The following is a 19,476-nucleotide window of genomic DNA, read 5'->3' on the forward strand; positions in this document are numbered from 1 at the left end:
TGATGGTTACACCCAGATGAGAATTTGGAATTTAACTAGTGGCACTACGGGATTCCTATACAACATGTTGAAGTTCTAGGCAATAAAAAAATAAATAGCAATTGCTGTTCAACAGTAAAATAAGACACACACTATTTGCAGAACATAACTTTCCCCTCTGGGGGAAAAAAACTAATTTGCTATTTTTTTGTAAGGTTCCATACCTTTAAAATACTATATCATGGACAAAATTCCAGATAGTGGCTCACTGAGTTCAAGAACAAGATCATATTTAAACTCGACAAGATTGCCAAAGTTATTTCTACCTAGGTTTCCTATGTCCCACAGTAAACTGGATTGGAGAGAACTCAGATTCTTGATGGAAAACAAAAATTCAGGAAAAAATGGTATTAAAAATGCATTTGTGTAAGTTGCTGCCAAAGGAGAAAAAGAATAGACATTGACTCCATGTACTTTTAGACATGTAGCTTTTGTGTTTTTTTTTTTTTTTTAAACCAGTTTATTTTGAGATCAGTTGACAATAGTCTAGGCCACAAAAATTAACAGCTTTGTAATGCAACTTAAAACACGTAAGTGAATGAACAGCGACGCTGAACAACTTCAGATGCTAACTTCCTGTCCTGATACCAGTGTGGCTTAAATAGCGAGGCTGCTAACGCTGCCAGTCACCCACCAAGCACGTCGACTGGTTCCTCATGCTCTTGGTGTGGCGTGGGACTGCACATGTGCCCTGGCACTGAGGAAGCAGTTGCTTAAAATCACTTTCCAATAACAGCTGATAAAATATTTTGCAGGTTTGTCATGCAAGGTTTATTTATTAGGTGGCTATTCAAAGTTTTCATAGTAACCACTTAAGCAGAACTAAATTAATATTCACTGAGCACTGTGACTATGAAAGACGGCTTTTCCTAAGCGTTTGGCTGGGAGTTGTGCTTCTGTGAAATTAACATTTCTCACTCATTGCCAAGATTATCTGCTTAAAAATATTAGTTTTCTGTGCTGTTTCAGTTTTAAATAGCAGATTAAGCAGATGTAATGCCAGAACCACACATGAGCCTAGGAATCAGAAAACTCCACTGACTGTGGAGTGCAACTACTGTATTCTTTTCCAAAATTCAGACTGATGTAAAAGGCCGGAATACTCACAATGTTCTTAATGGTATGATAAACAGGGCTGGGATGAAAAAAACTGAGAGGGAGAGACTTCTTGCAGGAAGAGTGCTTTTTCACAGTGCAATTCATAGCAGCATTCGGAAACTGGGTTATGAATTGACTTGAAGGTGATATATGTCTATTGGATAGAGCTTAAGATTGAAAAACTTATCTATAATTGGGGTTTAATAAACAGCATGGGAAAAGAAAAGCTTGGTTTCAGCACCTGGATTCTACATTGAGGAAACTGTGTGAAGGGCTGATGTTTAAATTCTGTATCTTTTATCTCTGAAAAGTTTAAATTTATCCAAGAACAAACTAAGAAAATAATTTAAAATTGATGTATTGATGCTTCAACGCATTTGAGGGATGCTGATTCATAATATCATATGTAAATCCATACTCTTGAGAAAGCCAAATGACTGACTAGAAACAAATATTGTTGCAACCTTATAATTTCTGCTTTAATGGCAATCAAGTTTAAAAAATGTACAGTTCAACTTATCCATACTATTCCTTTATAAAAGGCAGATTTCAGGTAAGCTTCTAAATGCATGCATAATGTAGAGGCTAATATTTTCTGGCAGTCCTTGGTTCCTGAAAGTTGAACTTCATCAGACGTGTTTTAAACTTTTGTCAAAATAGTCATGAAGGATATGTTATTTCTGCAGAATGAGGTAATATCTCAGGGGTGGGCACTCATCATCATAGAACAGTATAAATCCACTTGTCTAAACTTGCATGAGGATGTGTGCATTGTAAAATGCCACAAAGAGTTTTGGGTCAGTGAATATTTTGCTGAAGGAGTGACACGTTTAACTGAGCACTTTTCTGTAATAAATACCAAAGTAGGTTTTTGTAGCTGTAAACTGCATACACAGAAAACTACAGGCTGGTCTGTCATGGAGCTAAAAGTTTTACCTGGAAAACAGAACCCACCTCTTCGCTAATGTTGCATTTTCAGTAACACAATTGAGAATACTGCATTGTTAGGAACAGAGTCTCAATTCTATGGCCTTTCAACAGTTGCTGGAGATCATTTCTGTTTGCAAAGCCAGCAGTTCCTAAACTCCTGTTTTCGTTTGTTTGCTTGTAAAACAGGACAGATAGAGAGATGTAAGTGCTAGGTGCCAAGGATGGCTTTGGCAAACCAGTAAGGCGCGCCGGGTCCCAAAGTTATCCTAATACTGGCAAAGGCAGAAAACCACAGGATATTTACAACACATACTATATTCCCCTCCTGAGGTGGCCCTTCCGTGAGTTTCATATTCTGTAACAGCAGCTATATACACATTGTGCACAGGATTACATGGAGGCAGCAGTCTTGCATGAAGGATGTGGACAATCTCAAGGTTCTGCTTTTTGCTAGTCGGACAGGATATGAACAAAGGACACTGGAAAGACCCCCTTCCTTTCAGGCTGTCCTTCAATATGCCCAATCTGCGGAGAGAAAAAGAGAGTGGTCAGGCTGGAGAGTTGCCCTGTGACATGCCCAGTGGGTCAAAGCCCGGCCTGGAGTCTGCCCACAGACCTGAGATGGAATCCCAGGCTTCCCCTTCTCCACCCTTTGGTGAACTGATAAAGATCATAAACCACATAACAAAATACAACCACCAAATAGCAAATAACAGAAGTTACTAAGAGATATACTCAGCACTTCCACAAGGGTCTCATTGCACCCACACAGCAGCCCCATGAGAAAGACACTTCTTACGATCCCCATTTGACAGATGAAGGGACAGTGGCCCAGAGGGGGGGAATAACCTGCCGAAGGTCTCACACAGGCTTCAGACTCCAGAGTCCATGCTCTGAACCAGGGTGTTTGTCTGCATTCCAGCTGGGTGACCCCAGACAAACCTTGCTAAGCTTCTTACCTGTAAAATGGGCTAAAAAAATCCCTTCTCAGGCTTGTGTGATACTTTAGAAAAGAAGAAAAAAATATATGGAAAGGGCTGCTATGTACGAATCATTTGTTTTCTGGTTACTATGGGGGAAAGGATATTGGGAAAGTTTGAGATTGATGGTAGCCTATGGCAATTTTGTCAGCTGCACATGTAAGCCATGGTTACCTGCAAAAATTTCCTCATTACATCAACTAGATCGGTATTAACTGCATTTAAGAGAATCATATCATGAGAAAGTAATAACAAGACTATGGACATGTGCTTCAAATGCCAAATATACAGAGAAGAGTGGTTTTAAGAGGAAGAATCAGACAGGCCAGCTCTCATTTTTCCTCTAGATACCCATAGTATAGAGTGTGGCTGGAGCAAGAGCTGGGTGTCTAGCCAGGGCTGGTTCCTTTATTTACCAGATTTGTGACCTTGGGTGGCCATCCATGCTACTGTGCACTGGTTTTCTTACCTGGAAAGTGTAGTTAATGGTTAGACCTGGCCTACACCTCATGTGGACTTAGTTGACACCACGCACATGAGAGGCTCTGTGAATTATACATCGTTGTTGGGATGTGTGGCAATATCTTTATGCTTGGCTTAGCATGTTCTGATGGCCACAGATTTACCCCTAGGAATGATGCTAGAGACACCAATGAAAACCTTCCACCTTACAGGAGTCTCTGCTGTAGCCACCAGTTTCTTAACAAAGAACATAATCACTGCTTGACTGAAATGATATTAACAGATCACAAAATGAGTTCTTCGACATCCTTGTGAGGTTTTTCACAGGAAACTGAGGTTTACAGAAGGGACATGCTTTTATCCAAGGCCACAGAGGTAGTAACTGACTCAGCTGGGGACTTCAGAGTCCATATCCTTGCTACTATACTGAGCTGGCTCCCTAACAGGCTTCATGTTGGGACCAGGCCCAACTGTGCTAACATAGAGGCTGGAAGCACCACCCGGGCATCCCCCAGCTCATCCCTCCCTGAAAGAGAAGAAAGAGGACCCCTCACTTCAGTGCAGGGTTTCTAATCTCAGCACTACTGACACACTTTGTTGTGGGGCTCCCCTGAGCACTGTAGGATGCTTAGTGGTACCCCCTGGCTTCTACCTACTACATGCCTTCCGAGGGCATGTACCACCCACCCTTCCGAGGTCCCAACAATCAAAATGTCTCCAGATTTTGACAAATGTCCCTGGAGGGCAAAACTGCCCCCAGTTGAGAACGATTGCTCAGTCTAAGCAAAACCCCTACAGCTGTGGTCATGGATCTGCAGTTGCTATCTAGGCCTGAAGGAAGGAAAGCCAAAGGTGAGTGTGCACGTGTGCATGTGCACACTAGTGAATGAGGGAGCGTGTGTTTCTGGGCAGTAGGAGGTTCTGCTGGCCCAACGGCAAGTCCCTTTCCTGGCAGGCAGAACTGAGTCTCTCTTAGCAGGAGGGAGCTGAAGCTGCCTAGGTAGCGGAATTTCCATGGTGGTGCTGAAAATAACCCACGAGGAGTGTAAGAGGTTACGGTCTACTGCACCTTGGCCTCCAGTTCCCGTGAGGAGACTTACTCCTTCGACAGCCTGAGCAGCCGCAGATGTGTGGGCTGCCCTTGCAGGTCACTTACAAGCTGAGTATCTACAAAGGCCTCTGATCTCCACAGCCACCATGGGGAGGACAGTGATGCCTTTCCTTCCCAACACGCGGGCAGCAGGTTATACTGTAAATGGAGTTTTCATAGATATTCTCATTGAATCTTCTCCTAAAATCACGTGAGGAAAATATGGCCCCACTTTACAAAGAGAACTGCAGAACAGATTAAGGATTGAGCCTAAGGACCAAGCACTGGTAAGCACTGAGCCTGAGCTCGGGCCTTCTGCTTCTAGGCTGGGGACAGTGTGGAATGGGGAGTAAAGCACACAGCCTGTGGGGTCCGGACTCTGCCTGCTGACTAGCTGTGCGGCCACCGGTGACATGCTCAACTTTCCTGAGCTTTAGTTTTGCACCTGAACAATTAGAAAATACCTATAACTCACAAGGTTGTTGTATGATACCATGGGTAAAGCACATACAAACGTTAATTCTCTTGACCCATTTCCAAAGCACCACAGCTGTTTTTCTGTCATGTAAAAGTGACAGAAAAGATACCAAACGTGAATGGCTGTGGTACAAGTGATGCAGCTGGCACGAGGATCCCTGAATTCGAGGAGTGTGATCTCACTGCACTGTCTGCAGGATCCACTGTGGGAGTCTGCCCAGGGCACGGTGAATGAAGGAATGGATGACATGGACAGATGTCCATACATACCCACCACTCCTGGTCCTCTTCCCCTGTGACAATAATCACTTCTCCCTCGACGAATGTGAGCTCGTCGTCGTTGTCTGCCTGGCAGTCATAAATAGTCTTCACTCGCCTCACTTTATTTTTCCCCTTAAATGAAGAAATTGGATTTTAGCTGAAAGAAGGGAAAAAAGAGTACAGCATCCTTTACAAGATGGGTGACCTCGGGCAAGTGACTTAACCTCGCTGAGCCTGGATTTCCTAAACCTTGAGATGAGGGGAGAATTTCTTCCAAGTGCCCAGTGTCCTGTGTACTCTCAGGAACAACAGACCCTTCCTCTTCCCCCAGCAGGAGGGAAGCCTCCGGCATTAGTGATCAGGCGTCACTGAGTTATTTTCTCCAGAAGAAAACAATATGAGTAGGGATCAAAATTTGGCTTCACAAAAAACGCAAAGCACTCTGTCCTGCCCCACCCACACCATCAGCTTGCAGAAATGACAGCAGAGTCTAAAAATGTTTTTAGGAAACATGATGTGAAGCAAAATGTGCAGCTTCTGCATACTGAATGTGCAGCATAAACAAATTTCTCAGTCCCCTCATGCAAAATTCCAAGTCAGTACATGTTGGTTAAACACAGCAGGATCAGCTCGGGGTTGGCAGGATTCTACGCAGGTCCCAAAACAGTTTTAATTTTTTTTTTAAAACCAGTTTTGACTTGGGCATTTATTTGTTGGGCATCCAGTTCTTTGCAAACAGGAAGACGGTAATAGAGACAACACCTTCTAAAGAACATTTTGGCACCCACCTAAACAATCAACAATAAAAAAAGCAAGCTGTCTCTTTAAAAGTTTTGGGTCAAGTGACTTTTCCTCTTTGTCCCCTGGTGTCTCCTTTAGTCATACTGAGGATCCCAGCTCCTCTCTGAGCTCCCTTGCAGGCTTGTGCTGGTGGGGTCTGAGAAGCCTGGCAGAACTATGGTGGTAGGAGATTTTCATCTCAGTTCCAACTCTCTGAGCAACTGAGAAGGCCCATAATGTGTTAATTTATAATGGAGAGGATTAAATGAGATAATAAAGCAACTACAAATCATGTAGCATCAACTGGAATTTAGCATATGTCATGAAACTGGTGAGGCTGGTGGTGCCTGGAAGTTCTGGGAGATTTCCCTTGCAAATAGCAAAAGCATCCGCCATATTAAACATGGTGGCCTCAAATCCATGGGAAGGAGGGTTTTATTTTTCTTACCTTTGCTTTAGTATTGATGTGACACACTTTTACTAACATTATTTTTATAATAAAATACGAGTGAGAGTGGAGCTATCATATACAATGGGAGAATTCTGGTTTCTCCCATTAACTGTGCTCCACCTGGGGTGCTAGTGCCCCTGTGGGGGTACAGCCACGTGCAGGCAGGATAAACAGTATGTTACATCTTCCTGGAGCATCACACTTCCACAAAGATTTTTGGGAAAAATCATTTTTATATTTAAATAAAATTGAAATATAGAGTAGAAAGTATTTCATGAAAATGATGGAATGTGAGACTTCTACAAAATTCTGTTTGTGGAAGTCTGTTTGGGCTTTGTCTCCAATCCCTCCAGGAAGATGCAGTGAGAAGCACTGACTTAGAAGATACTCAGAACCCAAAGAGAAAAACTGCTCTCTTGTGTCAACCTCAAGATTCCTAAATAAGAGTGACCACTTGCTGAGTGATTTACGTGCCAGTGAAGTGCTGCTCATTTGTTATTGTATTTAATCACCCATGAGCTCAGTTATTACATTAGCTTCTTTTTGTATATGACGAAACTGAGGCTCAGAGAAGGTAAGTAACTTGTCAAGTTCCTGTAGTTATACTAGCACTGAAGCCAGGTCCTGAGACCTGTCTTTTGGAGTCCAAAGCCTATGTTCATATAACCACTAGGTTCCACCCCACCACAATGCTTGAACCGGAGCACAGAGGTACAGCCACTTAGGTGAGCAAGCTCCTGCTTTTTCTTGTATAAGTTGGAGCACATACCCTCCTGCCAACTCGCAAAGTGGAGCAGAGGGTTTACAAGAGGCTTGAACACTGGTGCCCACCCACCGTATTAATTTTTCTGGGCAGTGGTATGGGCGTCTCTGGCAGAGTGGGTGTGAGGTCATTGGAGTCTTCAGATGCTTGCTTTTGGATGGCATCTCTGGACTGCACATTTGGGGAGAGATCCACTGGGTGTGACTTCTGCGTAACCTCGGAGGGTTGCTGAGCCTTGGGTGAGACATCTCCAGTCTGGGATTTTGCCAGCAGGTCTCCCAGCTGTGGTTTGGGGGGCAGGTCCTTCATCTGTGGTTTGGGAGGTAAGTCTGAGAGCTGGGGTTTGGGTGGCAGGTCACCCAGCTGTGGCTTGGGGGGCAGTTCTCCTGGCTTAGGTGGCAAATCTCCAACTTGGGGCTTGGGGGCCAGTTCTGTGGGCTTTGGGGGCAGGTCTCCAGGAGGTGGCTTTTCTGACAATTGTGACGATTTCTGAAAGATTTCGGGTGGGATGTTGGCTTTGTCTAGGGAGAGATGATGGCTGGTTTCTGTTTTTCTTAGAGCCACTGTGGGAAACAATCACAAAGAGGAAGGTCATGGAACAGAACACGAGGTGTGAAGGGCTGCTTTCCTCCTGTCACAGTCATCAGAAAGAGGCACAATCACCAAGAAGGGAACTGATCTAAAGTGAGCACTTGGAATGGATGAACTCGGGGGCCAGGCTCAGGCCTACACTGACTGTTTTTAAAAAGATGAAAGTTGAAAGGCTAGAAGGCATCTACATTACAATTCATGATTTTATGCCTCAATTATATAAGAACAGAATAACCATAGTATTACAGAATTGAAAAAAAACAAACATAATACAAATAGATTATAGCAAATTGTAAAATACAAAGTTAAAGAGAAAACATTTCCATAGGCCTTCTACCTAAATGTAGCAATTTTTGATATTTTGATATATTTCCTTCTTGACTTTTCTATAGATATAACTTTCATCTATCTAATGTTTTAGCAAGAGTTATTAAAAATTCCTTATTAATAGTTTGAATGGTATAGTCTATTTCATTCTACAGCTGTATAATAATTCACTATTTCCCTATTGGATGATTCAGGCAGCATATAAGAAGCAAAAGGTTTCCCCTTGCACCTTCCTCCCCCAGGTGATACACATAAATGTGCTTATGAATGTATCCCCCTTTTCTGGTGGCGGGCTGGAACATAGAACTGAACACTTGACCTTGGCCACATTTTAGCCAACTGAGCTAACCGTCCAGCCCTGAATATATCTTTTAAAAACCATAATGGTATTATAATACATACCTTGTCTGAAACTTTGTTTTTTCCCCACTGAATATGTTTGGGAGAGTTTCTAAGTCAGTCCCTCCTTGTTCTCTTTTATGACTGCATAGTACTCCACAGCTCAGGGAGTGCTGCAACACACTGTACCATTCCCACAGCTCTTCGCACAGCTCTACGTGGTAGCACTTAGAACACCAAGGACATGTCTCCATTTCTAGCTCTACCACTTATTAGCTGTGTGACCCTGGGCAAATTATACAACCTCTCTGTGCCTTGACTTCCTCACCTCTAAAACATTTTAGAAAAAACATTTTTGTAACTCTGGCTCTTGGTACCAGGCCAACTACATACAGTATGCGCTCAGCAAGGGAACAGCTGACTAAGGCACACTGAGTGAATCAATCTAAGGATTTTATCCTAAAAATACAACATATTCAGAAGGGCATTCTTTAAAAAAGAAGAAAAAAAAGAAACTTCAGTGTTGTAAATTGTCACAAGCTGTACTGGGGTTGTTTCTGCTCAGGGCCTTGTGCATCCACATCCCTTTCTAAAGAAACCAAATTCAAGAGCACCCTGCTTATGGGCTGGCCCTTGAGCTTCAGCCAATGTGGCTTGACTCAAAAAGTTAAATGAGACCAATCAGGTTCCTCTTTTGAAGTCTGAAAATGAGTCAACGACATCCAAGGCAGGTGGAGGAGAAAGACCGAGGGACTGGAAATGCTTTGCTGTGAGCCACGATTATGGGGGAAAGTAACTGTGAGTGCTAGGTGTGCACAAGCCCCTTCACCTGCAACTCCAATTCTAGGAATTTTATCCTTAAAACATAATCAAAGTCATGCACCGAGACATCTGTGTTAGAGTGGTCCAGCACAGCACTCTTTATAGTGAAAGAGCTGCAAACCTTCTGAATGTCGAATGATAGGGAATTGCTGAGACAATGAAATACTATGTGGCCAATAAAAATTATACTTCCACATAATTAATGTCATGGAAACTGTTTTTGATTATGTGAAAAAAAATTAGCTTAAAAAGAAACTTGGGGAAAAAAACCCAAAAACAAAGCACAAAAGAAAAAAGACAAAGGATGTACACCAAATCAGTTATCTTGGTGGCAAGACTTCGGGTGGTTTGTGCTTTCTTTTTATCTGGGCAGACAAGCAAGCTTTCCCCCAAATTTGGACTACAAAGAGTACACTGCTATAGTGAGGCACATTAAAAACAGAAGAGGAATAAAAATCGCAGCCCACTCACCTCAGCTATAAAAAAAATTATTCAGTACTGGGAAGGGTATAGAGCAACTGCTTCACGCAGGCGGAACTGATGGGGAAATGCACAGACAGGGCCCTGTGCAAAGCTACACAGCACACAGTAGATCCTACTAAGACATTCTACCCTCTGTTGTAACAGTTTCACTCCTGAGAACTGATTCCAAGAACGTAACTGAGGAGGATGAGGTAGAGCAGGGAAAGCCTGTGTGAGGATGTTCACTACAAATCTCCCGCGTAAATCTGCAATCGAAGGGGCTCTGGGTAGATGAGGGCACTCCTCTAACAGACCGTGAGTGCCTCACGCTGTTCACGAATACTTCATGAACACACAAAAAACACTCATGTTGGAATGCTCAGTGGGAAAAAACAGGATGCAAAACTGTAGTTGGTTATGATGACAACTAGAGGACAATGTACGCTCTTGGTCAGGATCAGGGACTTGTATTACAGTGTAATGAGTGACTTTGTTTTTCTTAAAATATCTTTTGTTTCTGTAACATTGCTTTTTCCCAAAAAATGCATTTAAAAAATGGCTCTACTGTAGCAGTCTGTCTCTAGCTGAGAAGGCTTTAAATTAACCTTTTTAAAAGGCACCCAGAGGATTTGAAAAATGGGTGAACTATGGGATGGGAAAGGCCAGGACACAGTAGCCATGAAAGTGCCAGCCAGTGACGGATGCCGGCAGGGAGGGCTGCAGCCCTGCCCCTCTTCAACCTTACAGGTGCCCTCTGCCTCCAGCACAGGAGAATAAGAAATACCCTTGTAGAACCCCAGGAAAGAAGGCCCAGCAGCTGAGGACAGTCATTCACTGCCACAGTTTTGGCGTTAGGTGAGCAAGCAGCTCCCCGGGTTCTCAGACTCACAGCTCCAGGCTGGGTGACAGCCTCTCCCCAGGCACCACCCCTCCTCCTTCCCCTGTGACTGATGTGGACCCCACTAGAGTGAGTGCTGGGGGGATGAGCTTTCCACTGCTCTACCCCAGCACCTGGCACACTGCCTCCACAGAGTAGCTGCTCAGTCAACACTGTGGAATGAATGAACGCAGAAAGAAGTCACCGGTCAGCTTGGGGGTAAAGACCTAGACAGACATCCAGCATTGCTGCTCTACTGCTCAATAACTCTGTGACCCAGGACAAGTTTCTTAACCCACTTAGCCTCAGTTTTCTCATGTAAAAAATATGGACAATTTTGTTTATGTCATGGGGGAGGGCAGTTGTGATTATATCAGATGAAAAAATGCAAGTGCCTGACTTGTAGCAGGTGCTTAAAAGATGCTAGTGTCCCTGCTAGCTTTGTGCAAGAAAAAGGGAGTGGGGACAGGGGGGCTGTCTAGCCATTAGAAGCTTTTCTAATCACAGATCAGGGCTTCTGTTCCATCACTCTCATCATGAAACACAATGCAGCGCAATTCTATCCCAGTTTCAGGCACCTGCCACTCCTAGCTTTGGTGTGACTGCTGGCACCAGTCTGAGACCCTGAGAGAAGGAAGTGAGGCCTGGCTGGGGCCTCAATGCCCACCAGCCCAGGAGACTCAATGTCGAGCAGGTGAGAGACGGGACCATAGGGCAGAGAGAGGAAGGAAGCCAGCTTTCCTGAAACCTGCTTCATTCCATAGCTAGTCTTCCTAATAGCCTTGCCATGTGCATATCATCATCATCTCCACTTTCCCAGTGAAGTGAGGGAGGCTGGGGAGCCTGCCCAAATCACAAAATGAGTAAGGGATGGTCGACTCCTAGCGCAAGAACACCTCAGCCCAACAAGAAAACGGTGACCACTGCACCACTATTTGTTGGGAATATGCTGTCTGGCACTGTTCCAGGCACTTGGTACAGAGCAGTGGACAGAAGTGACAAGGTTCTTGCCCTCTGGGAGCTCCCACTCAGGCAAAAGAGTGACAAGTAAACACAGAGTATGTCAGAGGGTGAGGGTCGGTAAAGCAGGGGAGGGTAGGAGTTCTGGGCTGTGTGCAGAAAGGGAGAGTGGATCACCAAACAAGTGGGCAAGGAATGTCTCTCTAACACGGTGAGATGTAAACAAAAACATGCAGGAGGCAAGGACACCAGCAATGCTGGTATTTGGTAAGGGGAAGAAATGGTTCAGGCAGAAGGAACAGAAATGCAAAGGCCCTGAGACAAGAGCACGTTTGGGATGTTTAAAGAGAAGCAGGAGGCCAGGGTGGCTAGGGTGAAATAACCAACGAGGCAAGCTGCATAGCAGAGGTCACAGAAGCGGCAGGGTTCAGGGCATGTTAAGGCCGTGAGGCCACTGTAAGGACTTTGCTTTCATTCTGGTCAAGACAAGAAACCACTAGATGGTTTGGGACAGAGGAGAGATGTGATTGAACATGGATCACTCTGGCTGTTCTGCTGAAAACAGACAACAGGCAGACCAGGTGGGAGGGCTCTAATAGTGCCAACAAGACATGACAATCACCTGGACCTGGGTTACAGTGGCAAACACAGTGAGAAGTCACTGGATTTGAAATACATGCAGAAGGGAGAGCCAACAGTATTTGTGGAAACACTGGACGTAGGGTATGTGAAAAAGGGAGGAGTTAAGCATCTCTCAGGTTTGAAGGCCCGAACATCTGGAAGGATGATGCTGCCTTTAACAGATGGGGAACACTGTGGGAAGAACAAGTTTGGAGGGGAATCAGGAGTCTGTACTTGAATTTTCAGTTGAGAAGCCTCTGAGACATCTGAGTGGTGAGGTTAAACAGGCTATTGTCTGTGAGTTCAGATTACGTTGGGATACTTGGGCTGGAGATGTAAACATGGAGCTTTCCAAATGGGTTTAAAGCTATGGGACTATTTGGATCACTTAGGAGGTGAAGGCAGATGTAGAACAGAAGAGATCCCTGACTTCAACCTGTGTACCCAACACTTAGAGGTGGAGGAGATGAGGAGGGAGCAGCAGAGGAGATTGAGAAGGAACTGTCAGAGCAGTAGAAATGAATGGGGTGGTGTCCAGAAGCCAAGTGCAAAGTGTTTCAGGGAGGAAAGATCAATCCATGTGCCCAAAGCTGCCAACGGGCCAAGAAGGACAAGGCTGAGACCACTGTCCAGTCGCCTTGTGGAGGGATCTGAAGAGAGGATAGTGAATGGATCTTGGCTTTGAGTATCAGCAGCTGCAAACTCCACATGAAGAGAGACAAACAGATGGTATATACCTTGTGATAGCACATACCACTACCTATGAGGTAGTTTTGTGAAGCCTGGACCTGTACCCCATCTAGCCTCTAGGTCCAACTTCCAAGTGACAGATACAGAGGACAGAGGGATATGTTAAATGAACAAACACATGGGATGCAATCAGCAAAATCCAGACTGGAAATAACTATAGGACATACAACCTGGTTTTTTCAGCAAATAAACCACCAGAAAAAGAGAGAGATGTAGGGAAAACTTTAGTCTAAGACACTCTGGAGACAATCACCTGTAATGTACAGATCTTACTTTGATCCATTCTCATACAAATTGTTAAAAAAAAAAAAAAGACATTTATAACACATTTGGAAATGTGAACACTAGGTATCTGATGATATTAAGAAATACTTGATTTTTTAGATGTGATTAATTTTTTAGATGTGGTAATTGGATTGCATGTGTATGAAATGACATGACATCTGGGATATGCTACCGGACCATTACTGGGGGTGGGTGGGTAGGGAAACAGATGAAATTAGAGCTAGTATAAAGTGCTAATTGTTGGACATGGGTCATGAGAATCTGGGTGGAATGAAGGAGGCTACATTATACTGTTCCGTTTTTTTGTATTTTTGTTTTTATTTATTTTTGTAAAAACACAGACAAAAAGCAAAAGAATGGGAGTAGAAAGTGGGGTAGTGTCTGGAGGGACACAGATCAAGAGGGAGCTGTGACAGTGTACCTGTATTCTGATGGGATGGATCAGAAAACAGAGATGCAAAAGAGGGAGGGGCTGGTCGGTCAGCTCACCTGGTTAGAGTACAGTGTTTTAACACAAAGGTCAAGGGTTTGTTTGGATTGCTATGCCTGCCAGCCATCAAAAAAAAAAAAAAAAAAAAAAAATTTTAAAAAAGGAAAAGAGGGAGGGACGAGCGCTGGGGTGCTGTCCCTGAGGGGGTGAAAAAGGACAGAGTCTCCCTTAGGACCACAGGCTGCTAAGTACAGGCAGGTGGGGCATGTGGTGGGGGTAGAGGTGGGCTTATGTGCTGACTCACTCTGAGAAAATAAAAGCAAAGTCCTCCTGAGACCAAAAGAGACGGAGTGCAAGAGTGGGCCGTGAGGGTAGTGAGTGCCTGGATTGCTGGGGGTCAGTGGTCACAAGTGGAGCAAGACCACCATCCTGTCTGTGCACTGCTCCCTGCCACAGCAAGCTGTCAGAGCCAGGCACAGGAGCCAGTCAAGTGAGCAGAACATGGCACAGGAGGGTGGGAAGAAGAGGGAGAATGTTAGGGAAGGATTTTGGTGCTGGGAGGGAGAGCATGAAGCGGAGGAGGACAGTGCAAAGGCGGCAGCGGCATGCTAGTTCCAAGTCAGGGACTAAGATGCGTTGGAGTCTGGGTGCTGCAGGAAGTAGCTGGAGTGGCAAGTGGCAGGGAGTCAGTAGTAACATGGGAGCTACATAGGGCAGAATTTGGGGCAGACTGTAGTTGGGAGTACATGCCTGGGAAACTTGTCTCCAACTCCTCCGAGATCAGGAGAGCCCTTTCGGCAGAGTTTAACAATAAAAAACAATAACAAAAAGTAACCCTAGATGAAGACTCAGTGCCCAGGGGAAGCCTTCCTTTTTGTTTTATGGAGAACGAATCAGCAGCCATTTGGGACTCTCATCTCACTACAGATGAGCCTGGCCCGACCAGTCAATGCTCTACCAAACATGTCACTTTACTGAAGAATTTTGGAGAGTGGTGAATTTCAGCTTCCCAACACTAACCCTAGCTTGACTTTTACTCAAACTAGGCAACAGAGCACTAAACTGGGGTCAAAAGCCTTGCTGCCCATACTGAAAATCCATGGGGCAGCCCCCCGAGCTCATCTGAGCCTCTGTATCTAAAGTGGGCCCTGCCAGCCTTGCAGTCTTAAGTGAGGATTGAATGCAGCAGACAGTTCTGAAGATGTTTTGCAAATCTAAAGGTAAGGCATTGCAATAAAACAAAGGCATCACTACCATTTGTGTTGTAGTAAGAAGACTGAAATTTTGGTTTTACAAACAAAAATCTTCATCAGGATTTAAAGAAGATTTGGTCAAAGAGCTGAGTGTCTTTGCTTGGCAAAGCAGCAGCATTTATAGATATTTTCTTGTACTTTGCAGAGCTGGGTATCTTTACTCTGCACAACAGATGCTATCTTGGAAGGATTCCTTTGCCACCCACTTGCTAGGAGTTTTCTAAAGCGTGACTTCTTTTCTTCCTTACAAAATCTTACAAAGTATGTATTATATTTCCCATTTTACAGATGAGGAATCTGAGGCTTAGTGAAGCTACTAAGTCACTTGCCCAAGGCCACAAAGCAAGTAAGCTGTATGGATATCTCTGATTATATTTACAAGAGGAGAAAGAATAGCACCTGGGGATTACAATAATGTGTCTTCTAAAAAGTATTATGTTTTTTAGGAATAGTATGGTATTTTGCTAATTACAGAATTTGAGTTTATAAATACGTTTCTTTGTTTAACAAATATTTATTGGGCATCTACTACATGCCAGGTGCTGCTCTATGCATTTGGGGTAGATCAATGAACAAAACAAAGACCCCTGTCCCCTTGGAGGGTGAGTGAATATGAAAAAGATAAATCTTACCTTTCTGAGGTAGTTTAGGAAGAACTCTTGGGCCAAGGGCACTCTTTGCAGAACTGGTGCTAATTGATAAATAAGAATCATTGAGGATATAAAAATGCTATAATAGCAATAGTGATAAATTATTCAAGGAAACCCAATAGCATTTACAGAATTATCTAAAGAATCCTCTCAAAATTTCTTTAACAAAAGATTATAGTCTATTTTTCATATTTCAGATTGCCTGGCTGGGGAGGCACAGGGAAAGGGTAAAAAAAAAAAAAACAACCCTCTTAATGATAAAGCCTAACTCCTTCCCTGTTTCAAAACCTTTTCCAGAGGTAATAGTGTTCATAAAAGTACTTGGCACACCATTAAGTCAGGATCCCAATGTAGCTGCACACAAGTAACTCATCTCACGTGATCCCACAAAGCAGCTCTTGTCACCCCCACTTTCAGATAAGGAAACTGAAGTGAGTGGAGTGTCAGTGGCTGGCAAAAGGTCCCAAGGCTGCTCAGTGGTGAAGTGGAAATTTAGCCCTAGCTGTGCTCACCTCCCGAACCCTCATTCCTTCCACTGCACCAAAGCAAATGGCATGGGTTCTCAGGCCTTCAGGTTTTCCCCAGCCTTGTCCTCCTTTTGGAGAACATGTGAATGAGCAAGGGAAAAAAATGCAGCTCCATGTTGTCTGAATCATCAAATGTTACCCCTCCCCCTCAAATGCCAGTGCTGAAGGTGGCATCTATTAGTTGGAAGCCCTATTTCCCTCTAACAATAGATTAGAATAATTCTCAGAGTATGCCAAGAGCACTGCACACCTGAAAAGCAACAATAGCCAAGGGCCTGAGCCGCATGTGCCCAAAGCCTCTTTTATTATCTTGTTTCTCCTTTTCTGTACTCTGATGTCCTAAGAGCTGGCTTCTTTTTCTTCTAACTGCATTTAAAAGAAAAGGAAAAGCCAAACCAACTAACCAACCAACCGAAAAAGAATCAAAGACAGAGGATGAGATGCATGTGTTCCCTTCTGCTATCCTGGCTCTCAAGCACTCTTGGTGTTAACTGCTCTTTCCTCAGCTCACTTGAAATCCTCCTACCTCTGGGCACCTGGAGGATAACACTTGAAATAAAACCACTACTGAAAAGGGAACATTTAACGTGAGAGGGCTTTGCCTCTAATATTTATGGAGTGTGTTGTTCTTGTGTCCTGCCTCAGTATGTCAGGGTAGCACAGCTTCAAATTACTGATGTGAGCACAATGGTCATTCCTGGCCATATGACCAAGGCCAAGGCCTGGAGGTTCAGAAATTCCTTACACAGAGGCCCCTGCACCCACGCTGTGTATGCTTGGACCTGGGCTTCTTCCTATGGGAAGTGAACACAAGGCTGCTCTTGCTGGTGGTGCTGAGTGCGTGCGTGTGTGTGTGTGTGTGCATGCGCGTGCACATGGGGAGGTGAGGTGGTGGTGCTAAAAAACTCAATGAATCGCCAAATGGCTCTAGTTTACTATCAGCTTGATTCCATTTAAAAACATTTCATGAGCACTTTCTGGGTGTCAGACACTTTTCCCACTCTGGAAGAAGACCACCAGAACTTTAGTTTTACAGGATCCAATAAAGCAGGGATGAAGGACTGAGTGAGGTATGAAAGGCAGGACATGAGGGTAAAGGAAGGGGCATGGGATGTGGAGTGTGGAGAACTGTGGGTCGGAGGGCCAGCTCTGACATCTGTGCTCACCACCTAACCCCTCTCAGCCTCAGCTTCCTCATCTGTAAGACTGATGACAATAGTAATTGGGCCTATCTCATAAGGTTATAAAGATTAAATAAGAGAGTGGTACTAAAAGAAATGGGGTTTTATTTTTTCATCTTTGATAAACTCTGGAAAGCAACCCCTGCACACCAACTGACTCTTTCTCCCTGAGGTTTTGGGTCTGGAAGTGGCTCTTTGTGTCCTTATCTTGGATCACACATCTAGAGAATACCCTTTGGAGGTGTTGGATAAACACTGCTCATAGAAGATCTCCCTAAGTATCCGGCTCATGAAAGGAGGGAAGAAAGAAAAACTGCTTTCAGCCCAGCCTAAAAAAATCTTACAAATGAGGAACTTGGAAAGAATCATGTTTTTATGTTTGAAAATCTCTGGGTAATCAGATTTCCCTGAGGAGTATCTTTTCATTCCCATGTTGAGGAATGGAATCAAGAGGGAAAGTAACAAAACAAAATTACTTAATTAAAAGATCAAAAATAAAAATTAAAACTCATTCTAACAGGAATTTGGTTACAGACCACTATATAACTCTGTGACCATCAGGAGAGCTGTGCTGCTCCAAAACCTGGCCTGCAGACCTGTGTCAGGCCAAGAGCTGCTTGCTGCAGCTCAGCAATGAGACCCATATGCAAATTTTGAGAGTTGAACATTTAGTTTCTCATCATAACCAGCACTGGTCAGCTGACCACACTTTGAGCAACATTGGGCAAGCTGCTAAAACCATTTCTATAATTCTGTTCATTGCAATTATGAGTACAATGGGAGAAAGAAAGTGCTAGGATATCTTACCTTGACTGCTGAGACAGTCCCTCAAACTTGTTTGTCGTCTTACTCGAAGATGATGGGCCCACATCATTACCTACAAGGAAAATCGAACGTGAAAAGCTGCATCTTCAGACAGGGAAGTGGATTATGGCTATATACGGGTTTGGCAAACAGACAGGCATCCCTTAGGTTCCAGAAAGGCATTTAAAAAACCCAAGCCAGAACAAGATAAATTTCTGGCATCAAACAAAAGACAAGTAAGCACTTTTTTGGGTTTTGATAATGTTTTTATTGGTAGAAAAGGAGTATGTCAAAGAAGTGAGGAGTCTGCTCCTTGGCAAGGCCTCTAAGATCAAAGGAACCTGGTGATGTCCCATCGGGTCAGGACCCTGTCCTTAGCTTGGGGGCAGGGAAAGAACAGTAAATTTCAAGTTCACCTAGATGTTCCATGCTAGGATTCTACCCCTTAGTAACCAGACTCAGAAGAAAGACACAACTCACCAGTTGTGAGTATGTGTGCGAACACTACTAACAGGGTGGTGAAAACTGGTCATCTGCTGGGCAAGGCCGTCAGTCACCTACTGACTCATCTTTCATTCAAACATTGACATTTATTAAGGATCTACTATGTGCAAAGCATGAATATAGAGTAGGAGGCACAAAAGCAAATAAAATGTCACTGCTCTCGCAGTTTCTCCTCTGGCCTGGGAGACACACATAGGAACTATTCTAACAATGGGGAATGAAACGAACGTTGGGTCAGGTTGGTTGCTGTGAAAATGAAGAGGGAATTATGTCTAAGATTTAACTGCTAAAAGGGGGCAGGGAATGTCCTCCTCAGAGGACATGGCACTTGAACAGGAGAAGAACTTTCTAGTCGGGGAGCAGCAAAACCAAAGGCATACAGGTCGAGGTAAGTGTGCTTGGTCCAGGAGAAGATCAAAAGACTGGTTAGAATAAAAGTGGGCTTTTCTGTTACTCATTCCTTAGCAGGAGGGACGGGTGCAGGGCAGTCCTGGAGCACCAGGCTGCCAGGAGGAATCCTTGGGACCCTAAAGGGGCACAATGTCTTTGGGGTTCTAGTTCGTTCCTTGCCTGCTCTTCCAATGGCTGCTCTGGAAACTCCAAGTGTTCCTTTCCTTCAGCAGACTTCTTTCCTCCCCTGCTTAGATGCCCATAACACCACCCAGGTGGTACCAGGAAGGGGCTGGCTGAGGAGGCTCAGAAACCGAAGGGTAGATGAAGAGGACAGGGGTTGAGAGAACTGAACTACTCCTCACTGCATGA

At 44.1% G+C, this 19,476-nt stretch overlaps 1 protein-coding gene across 5 annotated transcripts in view; it reads right to left on the reverse strand.

Moving 5' to 3' along the window:
• Positions 1 to 453: 453 nt before the first annotated feature.
• ASAP1 (ArfGAP with SH3 domain, ankyrin repeat and PH domain 1) overlaps positions 454 to 19,476 on the reverse strand; it is a 365,857-nt gene continuing 346,834 nt past the window's right edge. For 4 of the 5 annotated variants that reach the window (XM_063079233.1, XM_063079232.1, XM_063079231.1 and 1 more), the window contains 5 exons: positions 18,214 to 18,283; positions 15,681 to 15,739; positions 7,404 to 7,894; positions 5,347 to 5,469; positions 454 to 2,592 (listed from right to left, as the gene is read on the reverse strand). In XM_063079233.1, coding sequence (XP_062935303.1) covers positions 2,518 to 2,592; positions 5,347 to 5,469; positions 7,404 to 7,894; positions 15,681 to 15,739; positions 18,214 to 18,283 — 818 coding nt within the window. In that variant the 3' untranslated portion in view covers positions 454 to 2,517. Of the gene's footprint in view, positions 2,593 to 5,346; positions 5,470 to 7,403; positions 7,895 to 15,680; positions 15,740 to 18,213; positions 18,284 to 19,476 lie in introns of those variants that run through there. The other variant, XM_063079235.1, reaches the window with a different exon arrangement.

This window comes from Cynocephalus volans, chromosome 15 (genome assembly GCF_027409185.1).
Source record: "Cynocephalus volans isolate mCynVol1 chromosome 15, mCynVol1.pri, whole genome shotgun sequence".
Classification (NCBI taxonomy): Eukaryota; Metazoa; Chordata; class Mammalia; order Dermoptera; family Cynocephalidae; genus Cynocephalus; species Cynocephalus volans.